Below are 20,227 nucleotides of genomic sequence, written 5' to 3'. Positions count from 1 at the left end.
TGGCTGAAAGTCTAACGAAATTTGCAGCCAACAGTTGGCAAGCCGACGTCAAATGTATTTGTAAAAGCAGTATTGAGAGTGGCAAATTTCCAAGAGAAAATAAATCAATCTGGTGAATTTGGTTATGATACTTGGAGGTGAACTTTTGGGATGTATGTATATATACATATATAAAAATCAAAGTGGAACACCACCAACGTCCAAGAAAATTTCTGGTTTTGATAGCCCCCCCCCCCCCCCAGATGACCGGAAATGACACTTCTCAGGCTTGAAAATGACCAACCAGATGAACAATTTTGTCTGAGATCCAAGTTTTCCCCAATATTTTTTATTTCATTCATAACCTTTTTCAATATTTTCACCAGTCACACATCATGTTCGACCTCATCGCATCTCCTATGGACCATTGCTTTTGTAGGTAATTCTACGTGACGGCCCACAATACCCGCCAGCCCCACTTTTCAAGGTTTTAAGCCCATTATTTGTCAGAATTTGAAAAATAATTCACTTCAAAACATACCCATAATGTTGCACAAAATTTCATCCATGGACAATTAATATAGAAAAAAAACCTTCAACCTTAAATTAACAGACTTGTCAAAAATGCACGAGTAGAGGGAAGTATGATGAAGAATGTTGGTCAGGGAATTTTCGAAAATTCAGACACAGTTAATTTATTGGTGTACAAATATGAAAACCTCTTATAACAGCTACTATAAAACTTCGATATCATAAAAAATACAAAAATATGCTCGAGGGAAGGCGTTTCCCCCTTCGCCCCCCCCCCCCCCTTGGCTACGCACCTACACTCATACACAAGAAATGTACAGACATTATGATATTAATCATGAGTGACTACATGCTATACGGTCACAGGTCACAGAAACGACCACGAAGAATCATTTACCTTGTGCAGCATGTGTTGGATGAAGTTTTAGCCACCGCCAAATACGTTTTGGATAAATAATCTCAGGCATTATTTTCTATTTATAGCCACAAAAAAAAATATGCCACCAAATATTGGGGGATATTAGATACTAAATCCCCACATAAAATATTTGGGGATATGTCCCCCCCCCCCCCCGATCGTCGCCCATGATTCCTGTAATCAAGATTCACCAACAGATCGACTATATGCCTAGAAGTTGCTTCCATGATTCGATACACAAACGATGAAGGTAATTCTAGGCATGTTACTAATACTCATTTTAGAGCATCACTATATATGACAAGAAAGTATACATAACTTTCTCAAGTGAAAGGAATGCCAACTATGACAATTTAGGACAAGGCTCTTCAATACCATGATACTACTAGTTTGCCTAAGACTAGAAGTAATTTACGTAGCACCCATGAAAGATAGATCGATAGCTACTTTATACTGGTATCTGTTATGTTATGATACCATTTATTTCATGTTTTATTTGTCATAAAACAAAGAAATGAAATCAACACCAGTGTAGGATCGATGGGCAGACTGACGTTAGGCCTATCAATGTGCAATGTCGGCATAAAAGCTTAGGCCTATGGTCTAGCCTCAAGTCTTGGAGTAATTTTTTTTCAAAATATGGCCTAACTAAGCCCAAAGCATGTCTCTATGGCTGATGATAGTACTGGCGAATACACAAACAAATGTAGCGTGTAATGTAGCTTATATATTGGCCTCTAAGTATATAGGCCATATGCAATGCTACAGTATTGCCTAGTCTCAGATCCCTTCTTGTATTTTGTACACCTAGCAAAGCGAGTTAGCTTTTGTATATTTCCAGCTATTTAGCGTCAGTATGGCACTCGATTTAGTAGCACCTAGTCTTATTACAACTCTTTAAAAATTTGGAATAAAATATTTTATATCAAAGCATCTTGCTTGTTTTATTTTATTTTATGTTGATGCATGTATGGTGAGGCCTTCTTTAATGATGGAAAATCATGTCAAGTAGGATTGCATGTGTCCTCAAACCTTTGTAGTGTGTGTGTTTGTAACTATGCCATACCAAGCACATGGCTCCAGGCCTACACTGAAATAAATTGAATATCAAATGGCTTATTAGTCAGTTGAGTTCCAGTGTAGACAATTAATGTGAACCATAGTGTGATCGACAGGAAATTTAAAATACTGTATAAACCAAACAAATTTGGTTTCGATTTGTTGTAGATCAAAGTGCAGGCCCATCGGCGCCAAAGAATAGGATATTTGCGGTGCTTCCTCTCCAGATATTTCACTGGCACAACAAAAACTTGTGGAAAATCAGGGCTCAAGTTTCTGAAAGCCTGAAGATGTGGTAGCGGGCAGACAGAACAGCTGTCTCAGTGTCTGACACGAGATGCTGAAAAACGGCTCAAAGAAGCTGCTGAACAGAGATGTGATGAAAGGATGAAAATGCTATTGCCCAAGACATTCTGTTTACACATCATAGAGGAAGACTACTTCTTCCTATAAGCAATTGGATTTGGGTGTTGGTCATGTTGTCAGTGACGAGGAAGTCATATAACTCAGAAAGGATTGTTTTTGTAACCAAAGCATAACCTGGTTAATGTTTTGTTATTGTTTATGTTCATCATTTTCTTTCTTTTTCCAATTTTATTATTCATTTGATCTTTTCCTTACCATTTCTTATTTTGTTTTATTCACCTGACAATGAGTAACTTACTTTCGTAGACTGAGAAGTTCCCTAAAGTTTCAAGGTGGCCTGTGTGACCTTTGTCTTTTTTAAACAAAGTGATTGTTTTGTGTGGTCCTTGTTTTCTAGGAATACATGTGGTGGCTCCAAGCCTCTATCACTTTTGAGAACTGTGGGAGAAATATACAGCTTAATAGCTATTTTGTTTTGGTAGGAATATTCTTGGTGATGGATGTGTATCTTCAAGTTTGTTTAAGGACACTGATGAGACCCATTTATAAGTTTAGATTCGAGGTTAAGTAATATGATTGGTAATTATTTAGTAACGTAATTGACAGATGATAGGTCAATGGACCCCAGATACCAGGGAGTGAAAGAACAAGCTGGTCTAGAGCCGACCACTGAGCTCACCTACCTCAGAGACGTCGCCCAACAGAGTGAACCTGCCCCGGAAGTAACCCAAAGAAGAAACTATATTTCACGACTTTGTATTTGGTTGACCCGCGCCGCGATTGTGTTATTATTTCGGGAGACTGCAGGAGACGGACAGTGTTTAAAAATGCATTTATTTAAATTACGTTTATCACAACATAAATTTGTTGTTTTCTTCGAAAAATGCGCTGATTTAAAATCAAGCAACTGTAAAATATTCTTCGGACATACCTATATTACTTCAGCCAACACATTCTGGTTCTCAATAATGTGTTTAATTATGGTATCATCTTTCTGTGACAAGGAACTGCTCTGTTTTAATTGGGGTCAAATTATGTAAACCTTTTAAACACGACATCTCAAGAAGAAAGGCTTGGGCCGACCTCTAAGTTATTGTGTAGAAGTACCACATTTAGTTAAAGAAGCATATTGTATTTGGTGGAGGTTAAAGGTCATTTGGGGTCATCAGAGGTCAAATCGTGAAACCCTTGTAAATATGTACACCCTCACTATAAATTACGTCAGATTTATGAAGAGCACTTCTCATGTTACATCATCGAAAACACAATGCATTTTTGCATTCTGGCTCATAGTCTGTTTTTGTTTATGTATTTGTTTTTATCACGTTAATATTTGCAATGTATAGGGAAGTCTTCTGAAAAGCCTATACTGGTTTAACAACACAGAATAGGCTATGTTATGCTTCAGTTACCACTAATAAATAGTAAATAAGGAATAATAAGTTCTTTGATAAGGCATTTTCTAAGTAAGTATGGAGCTTGATTTCTTACTTTTGAAAGCATTTGATAGTGAGTTCCATGTTTAGATTGCACGGTATATTATGCCGAGCATAACACTGCGTGCATAATATAAGTTATAATGTGCGTTGCTAGCCGTTCTTGCATTATGATTATGGAACTCTCGGTTGCTATTTAAAAAACTGTTTGGTAATAAACCATTCCAAACCTTGTATGTAAATGTCGCAAATTAACTTTTATGATATCATCTAATCTCAATAAATCGAGTTCTTACAAAAAATGGGCTAGTAAGTAGTATGTTCACACGATGCTGTGTGAGATATATGACGTATTGCACACTTTTGTAGTGGCTTAAAGGTAAACTTTTTGGACCAGACCAAATAATCAAGCAGTATCATAAATGCAGTGCTATTTAAGTTTGATAAAGCATTCTTAGTTTATTCTTGGGGAGGAAATATTTTAGCTATGCTAAAATTTCAATACCTCTTACGACGCTGGAGAAACCTTTTGTAATATGGTCACTCCATGAAAGTCTACTATCAATAGTAATCCCTAGAACTTTAGGAGTTGATACTTCCTTAATTTGTTTACTGTCCATTACTACATCATTATTCCAATAATGTGTTCTTCTTTCATTTTATCGTATATAGTGAGTTTTGTCTTATGAGGGGTGTAACAAGAAAGGATAAAGCCAGAAACCAAGACTTTAGAAACAGTACATGCGTTTTGGATAATTTCCAAGTCATAAAGCAAAAGAAGTGGAGATGGGTGGAAAATTTAGCTAGATGTCAGGATAAAAGATGAACACATAAATTGACAGATTGGACACCAAGGGGTTATGTTAGAGGCAGAGGTAGGCAGAGTAGGAGATGGATGGATGGCATAAGAGAATATGGTGGGGTCACATGGAAGAGAACAGCTCAGTACAGAGTTAATTGGGAAATTGGAGAAGACGCCTTCCTTCTGCAGTGGAGTGAAATAGGCTAGATAAGAAGTGAGTTTTGTCTACATTAAGTGATAACTTATTAGCAGCAAACCAGTCAGAAAATGCATTTAATTCAGTAGAGACAACATTCTATGTGCGTTTTTCAACTTGAAGAAAATAGAGGTATCATCGGCAAACAAAATAGTAGTAGCAATTTATGACACTTGGTAAATGTCATTGACATGTATAATTAATACCAGTGGTCCTAATATTGAGCCCTGCGGAACACCACAACTGGTGTCAGCGTGTTCGGATTTCATTTCATTTCATTCCATTTATTTGTTTTTTCTCAATATACGGTACATTGTATGTCATACAAACGTTTACAGATATGAAATTGAGTATAAAGAGAAAGGAAGTGATCTAAAAACCTGGAAGGCTTATCGAGTAGAGCCACTCCCTAAAGAAGGAAAATAATTAAGTTATCAGTGTTAACGATGTAAACAAACAAAGATTTCTAAAAAGTATTATGGATCAATAATCACTTATGTAAACCTCGCTTAATTGACGTTTAAATGAACGTGGTGACTGAGAATCATTTTGGGGCTGATATATGATATATATTGTTAAATATTTGATACCGTATATAGCTGCTTAACCAGTCAAGAGTTGTTTCTCTTACGCCTATTTACCGATTGTATGGAAATGTTCACGTATCGTCTACGTGTTAAAGGTTCACTTCAGTTTGAAAAGGTTATATTCTGTTATATTTTGGTATATTCTGTTGTATATTCTGGAATATATTCTGTTATATTCTGTAAAGAAGTATTTTTGGTTAACATTTTAGAAGGAAACATTTTATGATTTAAGCCAAAAATTACTGTGTACCAAATTTCTCCAGTTGAACATTTGCACCAAAAGAATGGGTTTGCCTTTTTTGCAAAATTTTAGACAAAATTTGCAAAATGATTTTCCTATTCCATAATGCGTAGATGCTTCGCACTGTTTAATTTACCAAAATAAAACGTAATAACTCTGTTTAGTTTCTGAAAATGTTCCACTCTCAAAGCAGGCTGAGTGAGAGAATTAGTACAGGTCTGCATAAAATTGTGTTAATGCAGTCTTTGAGCCTGAGAAATTGTTAATTTGGCTTTTACGCATACTGTCAAGTTACAGCAAATATACGTAATTCATCATTTTTTCTGTGTTTTGTGCGAATATTGCCAATAAAATGTGGTTATTCTATGTACATTGTCAGATTTAAAAGCACAAATGTGCACTCTGTGCAAGTATTATACGTGCGTAATACGCTCTCATTGACAGTTATACAATGCCATTAATACGCATTCACACCAGTAGAATCACTGAGGCCGAGTGGCACGGACTTAGGTCTGCACTGAACAATGGATACATTACAGGTTAGTATAGAGTATACAATTAATTTACAAGTGACGCACCTTTCAATATATTGGGGTCCTCAAGAGAGGAGGAGAGAGGGATATTGTGACTTCCATGCATGTAGGGCACTAGGAAAGTGGAAGTTGAAATCGATGTCGCCCTTCCAAAATACATGGACAGTTATACAATGCCTTTAATACGCATTCACACCAGTAGAATCACTGTGGCCGAGTGGCCGGACTTAGGTCTGCAATTAACAATGGATACATAACAGGTTAGTATAGAGTGAATTATCGAGCGATGCACGTTTCAATATATATATAGGTCCTCAAGTGAGAAGGAGGGGCAGTGGGACTTGTCAGGCGCATATTGGGGAGAGAGGGAGGCACTGAGTGGTAAACAGGCCGTAATTTTCAACCCTACACATAAATAAAATTAGTTTTTATCACAGTATTGGGTGTAGATCTTTAATTATAGAACTAATTTCAAAGCCTGAATGATGACTCAGAAGGCTCTGTTTCACGTCAAAAATTATGTGGGATTAAACCCCAGTACAGAGGGAGGAAATCCAGACCATCCTACAAAAGAGTCGGGTCCAACGATCCAGAACCACACCTTTGGACCCGCGCCTGTATTAACGAACAGTGATGCAGAAAAACAAAAAGGTCTTGACAGAAGAATGCCATATTTTGACTTCCGTACATGAAGAGCACTAGAAGCGCAGAACTTGAAAAAACGATGGCGCCCTACCAAAATACAAAGTTGCCCCAAATGCAAAGCAAGTAAGCTGGTAGTAGTAACTAACAATCAAATCGTAGTAGATGGGAGCGATTAAATACCATCGGACTTTCGACTTGCTAACAGCAATATATGTATGTATAAGAGTGTTACATTCAGCAACATGGGAGTGCTTAGACAAATACATGGTATTTCACATTCTGACATGACATTATGGACGAAATAAATTGAATAATTTGCAGAGACGTTCACACTGACAAACCTTTCTGTATCTTCAAAGTTTAGTTAAAAGTAATTTGTTTTGTTCATACAAAGTGAATGAAGGATACTTAGTCAATGGCGTACGCAAAGGGTGTGGCCTTGCTTTTAGGCTGCTTCTAGAGACATTTAGTCTAGATGTGCCTCCGAATGCACCAGTTGACCTCTTAATTTTAATTTCCGGGTGGGAGAGGGGAGGAGGGACATACTCCAACATAAAAATTCATGTCACTACCTAAATCAGTCGGGGGAATGTTCGAGTTTGTTGTTATTTATTAACACAATCTTGCGTTAAGAGCTACTTGTATCGACCTAAGTTTATACTTCAGAATGCACCACTTGATGTTTAAAACTTAATTTATTTCTTCGATCCTGACATATTTGATCATTTTTTAATCCACAATAACTAGGGATAGTTTGGAGCATGAAAGCCTTTGAGCAAAGCACTTTTTGGAATCTTCTAGTAATGTTTAATAATTCTTAATATAAGGTCGATACTCATAAAATTAAACTTCAAATTTAGAAAGGAAATTCAAGTTATAGTTTCAAAAATGAGGAGACATAAGAGTAAGCTCCTGTTTCCCATTTTCTGGAAGATTTCTCTTTTTTTCCCCCTCTTTTTTATGTATCTAGACTATATCGTACGATATTTAGTTCATGCATTTAAGGTATTTGTTTAATACATGAAAAAAATTCTTTATTAAGTATTACCCTGCGATGCACAGTTAAACTTATACAGTCAAGGAGTAGAAATGATTCATAATAAACCTTAATAACTCCTTTTACCAACCCAATAAGGAGTTCAGCTTAATTTGACAATGGTGTTTGTAGGACAGAAGTAAATATGTCCCTCATTCTTTACTACCAGTAAATTGAAGGGAATACTGCGGTTGCATTTCAACTGGTTTTTGTTGTGTTATGTATGTATTTTAGATCCTCTTGCAAGCAGGAACTCGCGAAGAAGCCTCATTGGCTTATCAAGGCCGCAAGCGGACCGAAGCCAGTCTCTTACATTCATATTTAACGTCCATGATTATGAATTGTCAACAACTCTGTAACTGGACGACTAACATTAGTCTTGGGTGACTTGAACCGGGGACCTTATGATACGAAGGCACCGGCGTTAACCACTGAACTAACACTCCCATAATGTTGGGGTATGGTTGGGGTTGGGGTTGGGGATGGGGATGGGGTCGGGTTTTATAGGGTTGTATGGGAATGGGGTTGTATGGGTATGGGGTATGGGTTTGGGATATGATCGGGTAAGGGAGGGGACAGGGTAGGATGCGGCAGTGGTCGGGTTATTTCTTTCTAAATTACATTCTACTGTTAACAGGACTATTACAACATATTTTCTGCTCATTGTGCCTCCCGGGGGTCAAATTGGGATTATAACGTTGCCACATCAGCGACCTCTATTAAGATTGTTGACATTGTGTGGCCTTGATAAGACTTTTATGTTCATGAAATGAAAAAAGGTATCAATATCAATTTACAACGAGTATTTAGATGTCCCTGATCATATGTGCAGACTTGGCAATATACTCTATTTTTTGCTCATCAGTTTGGGGCCGTTGCCACCATTTTGTCCTCTCAAACATTAATGTGCAACTATGACGCATGGGAACAATATATTTGTGTAAGGATGTCGTGGAAGAAATACAAAGAAGCGGTGTTTTATATTTTACCACTCTTGTTTGGTGGCGCCATGCATTTCAACATGCAACTACATAGTTCAAGATCAAATCAAAGTAAAAGCATAATAAAGAGAGCAGTGGCTATGAATAGTCAGCGGACTTTATGCTCACCTGTAAATTAATGAAAATAAGCAATATTAAGAAAAATAAAATAACTATTAACTACCTGCACGTATCAGAGACAATGCTATCATCACCTAAAACCAATTAAAAGGAACATACAATGAGCATCATTATGACATTAACAATTCAACGACCAGTGGTGTTAATCCATTGTAGTACAATATTTACAGTACAAGTAGTTAAGACCATTACGTCATTGGCACGTGTACCAATTACAACAACTTAAAAATATATATATATTGACCACATACTACTTTGACTACCCAACATATGCAAGTTGTGATGTACAATATTGCTTCAAGTTGCAAGCTCTAAAAGAGTAATGCATCGCTGAAAAACACATGGGGCAATTACTGTACTCACTTGAACTTGGAGATGGTTAATAGTTTCAGCTATAAACATACTATCCCTTTAAGACGTAGTCATCAATCATAAAGTTAACATGTATCTCTTAACAACATATGAAACAAGACTGCTGCTAAAATGCATCCTATTAAGAAGCAAGAGAATATTAACTAAAAGTACACATGAGTGCGACTTCAAAACAATCTCCCAGAATGTTATTTTCCTCACGTGGAGACACGTTTCTACAGTGAAACTGCTACAAAATTATTTTTAAACCATTATACCCACTTAAGTCATGGTATACATCTGTACCTAAGGGAACCCCATAAATACTATGAAGATTAATCACCAATAAAAGAAAGTTATCTGTGTTGCATTTAACGCTAGCTTAAGTCAACTCCCACGCAACCCAAGAATAGTAAGATAGTAGAACCTCGTCTTACCCAACGGACCCGGAAAAAGTCCGCAATCATCACGAAGTTATGAAGTTACAAGGCTCAACTAAGAACATTCAAACTTTAAAAAAGTTGATAGTTAACTCTTATCCTCATATCATATCTTTTTTAGTTTACAACATCTGATCTTCAGATTTACAAAGTTCAACAAATATTCATACAATTTTGTTCTTGAACCATTGTTCTGTGTGGACAGTGTGGAAATGAGTCCTTGCTGCACTGTGTATGGAAAGCTGAGGCTCCTTCACATTTGTTAATTTGTATTATCAAACCAATTTACAGTTTCCATTCAGTCTCCATGATGTTGCAACGAATTCGACAACCTTTGAATCACTTTTTCCCATGGTCTAGACGTCTGTCATCAATTACTTAAAACTTTACGCTAATATCAATAGCAGAAATCTCTTTAATTACGGAGGGCGTTTGTCGTTTATAATTGGTTTCATTAATGAAAACGTGTGCCAGGAATACAATATGTTGCATCAATTGTACTTTGTTAAGCCAGTACAGCCTAGATTTGGCTTCTTTTTTATATTTGGCGGGATGTGACACACTACTTTAACAAAAAAAATATGGTTGGTTGACTTGTTTGGCTTTCACCTTTAATAAGGTGTATTTTTACGACCTTCCATATATTGATCACTATCACCAAGTGCGATGGACATCAAACATAAACCCAAGGAGAAGTAGGTACTTTTGATAATTTCACCTTTTATGACCATCAATAACCTTTGACCTACTGATGTTAATAACAATTTTACCCCATAGTACATGTTACCACTTCACCAAGTTGGAGAAAAAATCAGCAAAGTATCTGTGACGGAATCGTAACCTAGGAACCATTACTTACGAACCAGCAGTCAAACGCATTACCATGACAACAGCCCAACTAGTAAAAAAATTACCTGTACATCGGAGATGCAACTATATCTCCCTTTTCCGCAGCTGCAGAACATTTTAGAGTTACCACTCAGTCCCCCCCTCCCCCTCCCACCTACACCACCCATGAAACACAAAGTTGACGTGCTGCTGAGAAGAAAAATACATTGTTTGTGAGAAAAATAAAAGCCAATCATATTTACGCTGAAAATTTCGCCAGGGATTGTTCCGATTAAAAGAGAAGAAAGAATCAAAAGTAAAATTGTTTTTAATGATGATTAAAACTTATCAACATTTCTTATATGTTGATTTGCTTTTACATGTATGTAACTGATTTTGGTTCTGAAGTTTTATATTGTATGTTCGATCAATTTTGTACAGATGGATAAAATAACTTCCAATAAACTTATACAGTTACCAACAGAATACCGTTAGACTGTATGTTAACATGTTCCTTCAAAGGACTAATATACAGGAAATAGAAATGTATATGAAAACTAAAATTAGCCTAAGCATTTATCTCATATGTTTAAATTTGCTGGAAAATTGATAGCTGGTCATTACATTAGAACTAATATCTGTGAAATCTTCCATTGTAATATGTTATTTTAATAATCGGTGTATTATTATGTGCATATCAATTACTATATGGAACGGTTAATATTTGAGTATCAAGTACTACCGATAAGATGTACCTTAGGTACAGTCAGAGGTGGATATAACTACATAGAGGTGTTCTTTTCAATATATAGCTTAAAATAAGGTATGTGTGTATCAAGTATTATGTATAGTTTTAAGTATATATCAAAAATTATGTACCTGTATAGAAGAACAGGCTTAGTCACAGGTGCATGTACAGCGATACTATTTGACAATAATTAGTTTTAATTTGTTTTGGTGGTTGTATCGAATACTGCGGATATGATATATCGGTTTAGGTACAGTCAACGTTTAATCGGTACTTCTGTTAAACATAAAACTCAACTCTATAAAAACAATTATAAGCAAATGCATTTTCGTGATCGCAAAGCTCATCCTTCCAATATACAAAAATAACCTTAGAAATGTTATTAGACATGCAAACAAAATCTTTAAGCTACATCAACGCAAATGAACACAACTCTTTTATCTCTTGCAAAAGATGTTCTCCTATCTGAACTTAAGATCGCAAAAATTACTCATGTTCTTAAATCTGGCAATGAGCAGCTGATTACACAAAAGTCTTAGTTATACTTGATGGAGTGCGTATTACCGCATCTGATTATGCTAAATTTCTAGGATTGTATATTGATGCAAAATTCAACTGGCAAAACATATGTTTATCATCAGCAAAAATGTTGCATATGCAAATAGTACAATTAATAGCTTGAAACTATTCTTACCTAAAGTCACTTTACTGACAATTTATAATGCACTTGGTTTGCCTCATTTAAACTACAACATCATCGTGTAGGGTAATTCTCACATGTAAACACTTTGTAGCTTATACAAGATCCAGCAATTGACTGTTAGAAACATTTGTAATGCTTCATTTATCTAACATTCTGTGCGCTTTTCAAACACCTTGCTTACCTGCTTAGCCTAATTGAGCTCTATAATTATAAATTGGTAATTTTCTCCTCAGTTTTATTTCATTCATACAACACTCGAACTTAACATATGTTACAAACTCCTATGTCCAAAACTTAATTTGTATCATTCTGAGGCTAGATGTTCTGGTGTCGCCCTCTGGAATTCTCTAAGTGAAATTGTTAAGTAATAGCTAATCAATTTCATCTGATGAAAGACAGGTGAAACATATTCTAGTCAACGAATAATTTTCTTATAGTTCTGCCTTATAATGAGCATTGTATTAATGTGTCCTTTCACAGTTCTGTCAAAGCCCTATGTGTGTGCTTTTCTATTTGTGTCTTGATGTTTTCTTTTCTTGATATAAACTTTAATTTTCTAGTTTCACTTTGTAAGGGACGAGACTCGAAAAGTTATCTAACTTCTGGTCCCGCTGCCTCATTGCTATAACTATGTATTAACAAATGCACATCATTGTAATTTAATGGCAAAAACAACTAAACGAAACAGTGGTTACGACAATACAAGGATGTCATGTTCAATAATTACGGTAGTTTAATTACCTTTTAAGTGGGTATCAAGTGCTTTGGCTACGATGTACTGGTTAAGTCCAACATGCGCAGTCATTACTTGTATACTATCAAATCGTTTTCTGAAAAAGTGGTATTCACGGAAAATAGAAGTTTTAGAAGATTATGCAGTGATCGACCATATTCACATGGTTGCCAGAAAGAGTAGCTTACATATAAATGTTTTTTATTGGAATCATAAATCGACTGACTGGAATTTAAAGTAAATTCACTTCGGCACATTCTTCATTCATCACTTATTGCAATATCTCGCTAAGTACATATTAGCCTATGCCATGGGCTACATTGAAGAGGGGCCCACCTCCACACATGGGCTATTCCCGAGAACAAATGAAGATCAATGACTCAGACCTGACTTGATTATCATAAATTTTAACCAGCTGCTGAACTTTATTGACAAAGAATAATTAATACTCATGTTATATTTGGAGACTATCTGTCTGATAGGAAATGAAATAATCAAGAAATAAAATAATACAAACATTGCAAGAAAACCTTAAGAAGTCATATTTCTCGCTGAACAAATTTCTGCATTTAGTTCTAGTGCACCCTGAAGTTCTAAGGTTGCTTTAAATATGACTATTTTGAAATTATTTCCTACATGTACGTCACTTCTAGGTCGAACGTGTGGAAAGATGCCACAGTTGTTGATATTAAAAGTTTTTCCATCCCGTTCTCTTCTATCGTTGACATACGATCCATGTTATGATCTAATCTTTTTGTGAGTAACTTTCGACCATCCTGACTGTATTGTAAAAGATTGCAGCTCGCCCTCGACGCCTGGATTATCGACATCTCCCAGAAAATTGAACCAGCAAACGAATGACGTGACTTGTCGTCTTTCCATAGCATGTAAATGAACTCATTTTTGTCTGTGCAGACACTGATAGGTCTACAGTCTAATCCATAAAGATCTGGTTTGGTGAATTCATACATCAGCTTACTCTGTGATTCCTCCATGGTGACTGCATATGATCTACCAAGCGAGTTGTCACAGATCAGGAGACTACCTCTATGTACAGTGATATCATACGCTGCACGGATTTTATCTGGTAATGTAATCCTGTGTCTGTAAATCAACTGATCAGTAAATACATACACATTTCTGCTGTCAGTACCAACAATAATATGATTCTTCACAGGATCAGTGGTTACACAACTCACGTTCTGTTTAGATGGCCAACTTGTAATGACGTCACGAATATTCTTCCTGCTAAATGCACCATCACGTACATCGTAAATACCGATTTCATTTCGCTGACGAGACGCTGTTATAACTTTGAACTCAGATAACATACCGCAGATGATCACGTCCCCATCACTCTTGATCTGATCTTGTCGTTGTACTTCACCTTTACTGTTGAACACAGTGATGGTGAAATACCCTTCAGATACCTTATGAATTATGACAATCTTGAGATCTCCTCTGCTTGTAATACTAGTGAAATATCTACCTTTAACTTTGATTCCTGCAACATCAACCACTGACTCTTGATGCTGAGCAATCGTGACAATGCCTCTAATAACCTCTGTGATATCACTGATAACGAAATCAGATAAAGAGTTCAACTCTGGAAATTCGTTTTTCATTTCTACCATCAGAGTATCACATGCTACTCTAATATCAGGAATACACTGAGCGTGTGTCCAATCATCTTTAGTAGCAAGAATAGATGATGTCGTTGCTGTGAGGTTCTCGTATCGTTTAATAATCTGTTCGCAATATTCTCTTGTTTTAGTTCATTTTCATTTTGATTTACAAGCTGGTCTTTTGCTGTTGTCAAATTCTTTAAGTTAGCATCTAGGCTTCCAAGTTTTCTAAAGAGCTCGCCCTCAGTTTCATCACATTTGTTTATAAACTCTTCAGATTCGTTGTCATATTTTTGATTCGTTGTTTCCCTGAGATTATCATATTTCTTTCTCACTTGGCTCAACTCCTCTTCCAAATTAAAAGTGATCTGACGGTGGTTTTCTATTCTTTTGCTTCCGATGTCCTCTAAACCTCTTTTTCGTTCCTTAGTACATTCCGCAAGTTTATATTTAATCTTGTGTGCTTGTTGCTTGTGCTGATATATCAATCTTTCTGTTTTTTTCACGGCATTTTCATTCAGCTTCTGTGTAGTAGTTTGTATTTTTGTTGGGAGGCCATATAGTTTACCTTTGTATTTGGTTAATGCAGCAAGTTCTTGTTTCAGTAGTTGTCTTTCACGTTCTGCTATTTCAGTGACATCATGCAGGTCATGACCTTTGTGCTTATTATATGTACAAGCTATGCACACTGGTACATTTCCGCAAGAACTGCAGCATAATTGTGCTTCTTTTTTGTCATGGATATGGCACCTGGGATCTTCCGTTAGTGATGTTAATTTATCCAGTGTCATATTCTTTGCTTCTATATTATCCAATCTCAGAATGTGGGTTTTGTGATCTGTAAACATTTTACTGACGACGTGAACCTTGTAACATTGCTCACACAAGTAATCTCTGCACTTAAAACAAAAAGCTGAAACTTCTGTATTCTTGAAGCAGCTAACACATTTCTTTAAATCTGCATTTTCAAAAGACTTTTGCAATTGTATAAACTCAATAATACTCTTCATATGGAAGTCAGTCTTGAAATCGTCAACACCATTTTCTGGTATTACGTACTGCTCTTTACACAATGGACACTTAAGCTTTCCATCATAGCTTGCTTCAGTGACTGTCTTCAAGCAATTTCTACAATATCGGTGGAGACACGGTAACTGTTTCGGTTCTTTATATTGATCCAAGCAAACCGAACACAAGAAGAAGTTCTCTGCCAGATCCGTGAGAGGAGTCGACGAAGCCATTGAGCTTGATTGACGAGATTCTGATACTGCAATTTATAAAATTAAAGTAAAATAAAGCAGTTAGCAAACTGCTTATCCACTAAAGAGCCTATGTAAAAGAAAGTGTAAAAGTAAGTTGGCCTGACGTTTGGATCCTAACTTTTTCAAAGGCTAGATGACAAGTAACAGTAACAGAAGGGGAAAACACACGCACAGAATACAAACAGGTTAATAAGCATGGTGAACATAAAATATAGATGTAAGGGGATTAGTAGACAAGGGATGGTGAGAAGAATGAAAGAAACCAACAGGGGAAGAGGAGAGGTAGGAGATAAACTGTAGAGCGACAAAGAGGGGATTAAAGGAAGCGGGTAGGGAATAAACTATATAAGGACAAAGACAGAAAGGTGTGGAGAAGAAAAAGTGGAAAGTTACGAGGAAAAGTGTGACAGAGGGATAATGAGGGGAGATGGAGGTGGAGGGGGGACCGTGAGAAAAAGTATGTCATGTCCTTCCTGAATGTTGAGCCCATGAGGTTGAATGGTGAATGGCGAAGGCGTTGCATCCACAGTCTCTCTCTGCTGATTCGTTCTAGCTCAGGGCGGCTACCTAAGGATTCAGTCCCGTGTAGGGAAGGGTGGAAAGGTTAAAGTGTTCTTAAATCGGGGTCTCAGTCTTCATGGTGTTGACTGTGGACATGTGACCATAGAACCGCTTTTTGAGGGTGGTTTTATTTTCACCAACATACTGGATGCCGAAAATTCTTTAATAGATCAGATAAATGACATTAGTGGTTTTGCAAGTGATGTGGCCCTTATTTTTGTGTGTGAGTTGTAGACTGTCGCTAGTGATGGTGATGGAATTCGATTCAACAATGTGGTGGCTGCAGACGATGCATCTCGAAGTATGATCACATTTAAAAGTACCATGCTGAATTGGTTTAGGGTTAGAATTTAGAGGTGCAACATCATATATTATAAAATGGACATAAATTTGCACATATTGTGGTAATATTCATGTGATAGAAATTTCAATAACTTACATTACCATGTTTCAATAGTTTGAGAAAGAGTAATCCCAATAAAGGAAATAGCATATTTTATTTGGTGAATTTGTAGTAAAATTGTCGATCTTTGCACAAACACATTTTCTTGCTTGTATTGGACGTTACCCCTCAAATGCAATACCCTGTAATATTTAAGACTTGGCTCAAAGCAAATATAGATCAACGACTAATTGATGTTTGTAAACAAGACTGGTAAGGCGAATTTAACAGTAACTCTCATTGCAAAGTTTCAATAATGTACAAGGAGAAACTTGAGTTACTTGAATAACTTAAATTTCCACCACGGAGTAAACTTATTTAAAATCCGCTGTACAAATAGTAAACACCCTATCGTAAAAGGGAAGTTCACAAACATTGATTTTCATGAAAGATTGTGTGAGTTATGTTACATAGATTGCATCTAGTTGCAGAATGTATGCGGAGCCTTAAAAAGAAATGTGCACAACTTTACTGGATATCGATGTTTCAAATCTGAATAAACAGTAGTTAGCACAGTAGGTTCTGGTAGCATTATATTTCCATTCAGAGATCTGTATTAAACAATCGGCGAAATGATGCTTACACTAAACGTATTGTGAAGTACTGTATTTGTAGTTCAAATAATAATAATAATTAACAGTTCTTATATAGCGCAACTTACTTAACCCTGTTCATTGGTAACTTGTCACACCTACACACCAAATTGTGCACAATTCAAACAATCTCTCCTGGGGTACCGCAGTGCACCACAACCACGTGTCCCCTGGGTCACTTCCCATAGGATGCAGCCACAAACCGGTGCACGCAACTACATTTACAAGTCACCTCGCAATACCCCATTTATACATCTGGGTTGAGAAAGGCAATGGAGATAAAGTGCCTTGCCCAAGGACAAAACGCTATGATCTGGCCAGGACTCGAACCTGTAATCCTAAGATTACAAGTCCACTGCCTTAACCACTTGACCACAACGCCCTCCGTTCAAAGGAGGGAGGGTCGATGTTTCATTTTTCGTGTATCCTTCTCGGAAACATCGATATCGTTATACTCATTCAATACTAACTACCTCCTTACAAAATCCACCACATATGGATCTTGAATAAACTGCTCGTAGCCAGTGATCGCAATATTAAACTTTTCATACTATAAGGGCATCTTACCAGCTATCATGTATGCAAAAATCTATATACATTACCTGGTTAATGTATATCATGTGTATATGAACGGAAGTCATTACGTAACTGTCATTTCTGGTACAACCGACCATTTCAAATTTCTAGAATATACCATACCAGAAGATGATAGAAAAATGGGTTAATATTATTCATTGATAAGAATAAACAAAACCAGAAAAGAGAATGAAGGAAAGCTGTTTCAATACAGCGAAGAATTATTGCATTTTCTTCGACTTCAGTTACAAGTGGATAATATTAAACAAATTGGTATGATCGTGTGTAAAGTACCCTTCTAGTCTCAGAACAGTTACTCCAACAATACCCACATAATACAGTTATAGGCCTACATTAGTTTTACTGACGATAGAAAGGGGTGGTTCCTCTTTGAGTTATTAGAGTGTAACTTACTATTGGTTCGTTATGTTTATACTAACTGCTCTTCTGGTCACCTGAAGCTGCTGTCGTCTTACTAGTTGTAGTAAACGTCAGTATGCCAAGTATAATTTAAACTTTTATGGTATATATCCCCTCGAATACTAGCAGAAACAGATTCAATATGCATTTCACGTTGAAAGAAAAATGGCGTTCACCGTGGCAGATCTGTCACACGATCGATGGATTTATCAACTTAATATAGTTAGACTTTGACACTGTAAAGTACACGAAGTTACGCGTTGTGTAAATAAAATGTTTTCAAACGCAAGACAGTTGCACTTCAGTTACTTGGACTTAATCACGATGGTATTACTTTTTCAGCTGTTATATCTGAAACACCATCATACTTTTCATCGCTCAGATTGTTTGCATTAAACAACAACTAAACTTGCGGCACAATTTATCCGCTTAATAAATTAAAGGGGCGGTTCCTCTGTTCGTAATGAGTGTGGAACTTACTATTGGTTCTTTATGTTCATACAAATTGCTCTTCTGGTCACTTGAAGCTGATCTCGTCTTATTAATAATAGTAAACGTCAGAATATATCAAGTTACTACCAACTTTCTTGTTATGTTTACCCTATAATACTAGCAGAAACAGTTTTGATATGCATTCTACGTTGACAGGAAAATGGGGTGTACAGTGACAGACCTATAGCTCGTTGTCACGCGAAATATTTATCAATACATTTAGTTTGTCTTTGACCCTGTTAACTACACGAAGTTACACGTAGTATTAACAAACCAATTTTTCAAACACAAGTCAGCTGTAAGTTAAATCATCACGATGAGCGTGTTATTACTTTCCCCCTATGATATCTTAAATCTCATCATAATTTCCATCTGCCAAAGATTGTTTGCATTAAGCAAAAACTAAACTTGCCGCTATATTTATCAGCGTTAAAACTGAATTCCATTCAATCTTAAACATTTATAGTTCGAATTTCTATTATTTATATTTACACTTCTTTCCCCACTCCAACTTTGTGATTCTTTTCTTGATGTTAATCAAAAAAAAAATCCTATATCGAAATTCATAATGAAGAATAATGATTAGGCAAGGCAATTGTTTCTGTCATTATCCCACTACAGCGCCGTCACTTACAACTGCCATATCCAAGAAAGGCTTTCTGTGGATACTTCCTCAAAAGTGATACTATTATCCATATCAATGGATGCAATTAAATGCCTTTATCTGTCTAGATTTGCTTTAGAAAATGGCATAATAAAACCATATTTTGAAATTTCCCAAATGTGATAAGTAGTAATTTAAATGCGTTGAAAGTAAGCAGAAGATACAAAAAGATGATCATAACATATCCATCAGTTGGTACCGTTTCTCAAATTAATACATCTATTTATGTTCCCGTTTTTGTAGGAACCTCACATTAAACAAAAATGAATTATTGCGATATTATCAGTTACGATCAATCAAAGACATCCTTTCTCTGTGACACATTACTATATATGACAGACCTCCTTTTATCGTAGTGTGGGAGGCAGTCGTGTTGCAAATACAAAGTTATGATGAAATGTGTAGGTCATAATATCTCCACTTCTCATATTAACAACAGCTATTCCATTTCCTCGAATAAAGGATGCTAATGTGAAATAAACATGATCATGCATTCCGCTCTTTGGAGGAAGAAGAGATATTGTTCCATTCATTCTTCATCAACTCATTGAAGCCATTTTACTCATATTTCAATAATACAATTGCACTGAAAAAACTACTTCACAAACGTCATTGTTGAACAATATAGACACTCATTTTACCTAATTACCAAACACACCATAGCATATATTGGATACATCATTAACGGCATACGCCAATTGTAAGTTAAGGTTTCTATTGGGAAGCTAGATTAATCACACTTTACCATAACAGCAATGACTAATTACTTGTATTAAACTGACGTTGAACATTTAATGCGTCTATGCGTGTGTTTCTTAGTATTGTGGAATTTACCCATC

General features: G+C 36.2%; 1 protein-coding gene and 1 long non-coding RNA gene across 4 annotated transcripts in view; both read right to left on the bottom strand.

The window, feature by feature from the left end:
• Positions 1 to 2,286: 2,286 nt before the first annotated feature.
• LOC139984822 (E3 ubiquitin-protein ligase TRIM56-like) lies at positions 2,287 to 19,447 on the bottom strand. 3 transcript variants are annotated; one of them, XR_011799200.1, is made up of 3 exons: positions 18,227 to 19,446; positions 12,762 to 15,645; positions 2,287 to 2,791 (listed from the first exon to the last, which is right to left on the bottom strand). XR_011799200.1 is itself a non-coding variant. In XM_071998917.1 (2 exons), exon 2 carries the CDS (start codon positions 14,385 to 14,387, stop codon positions 13,386 to 13,388), a length of 1,002 nt encoding a protein of 333 aa, XP_071855018.1. In that variant the 5' UTR covers positions 14,388 to 15,645; positions 18,227 to 19,447; the 3' UTR covers positions 8,806 to 13,385. The 3 variants fall into 3 exon arrangements, 2 of the variants coding, with proteins under 2 accessions (XP_071855018.1, XP_071855017.1); XM_071998917.1 differs by lacking the exon at positions 2,287 to 2,791 and having other exon boundaries at positions 8,806 to 15,645; positions 18,227 to 19,447; XM_071998916.1 differs by lacking the exon at positions 2,287 to 2,791 and having other exon boundaries at positions 8,806 to 15,645.
• The window catches only part of LOC139984826 (uncharacterized), a 53,522-nt gene continuing 42,100 nt past the window's right edge, over positions 8,806 to 20,227 (bottom strand). The window contains exon 2 of the long non-coding RNA XR_011799203.1: positions 8,806 to 12,850. This is a non-coding gene — a long non-coding RNA (uncharacterized lncRNA). The remainder of the gene's footprint in view (positions 12,851 to 20,227) is intronic.

This window comes from Apostichopus japonicus, chromosome 17 (genome assembly GCF_037975245.1).
Source record: "Apostichopus japonicus isolate 1M-3 chromosome 17, ASM3797524v1, whole genome shotgun sequence".
NCBI lineage: Eukaryota > Metazoa > Echinodermata > Holothuroidea > Aspidochirotida > Stichopodidae > Apostichopus > Apostichopus japonicus.
Note: the sequence above shows the minus strand (reverse complement) of the source record. Positions and strands in the feature narration are given on the sequence as shown.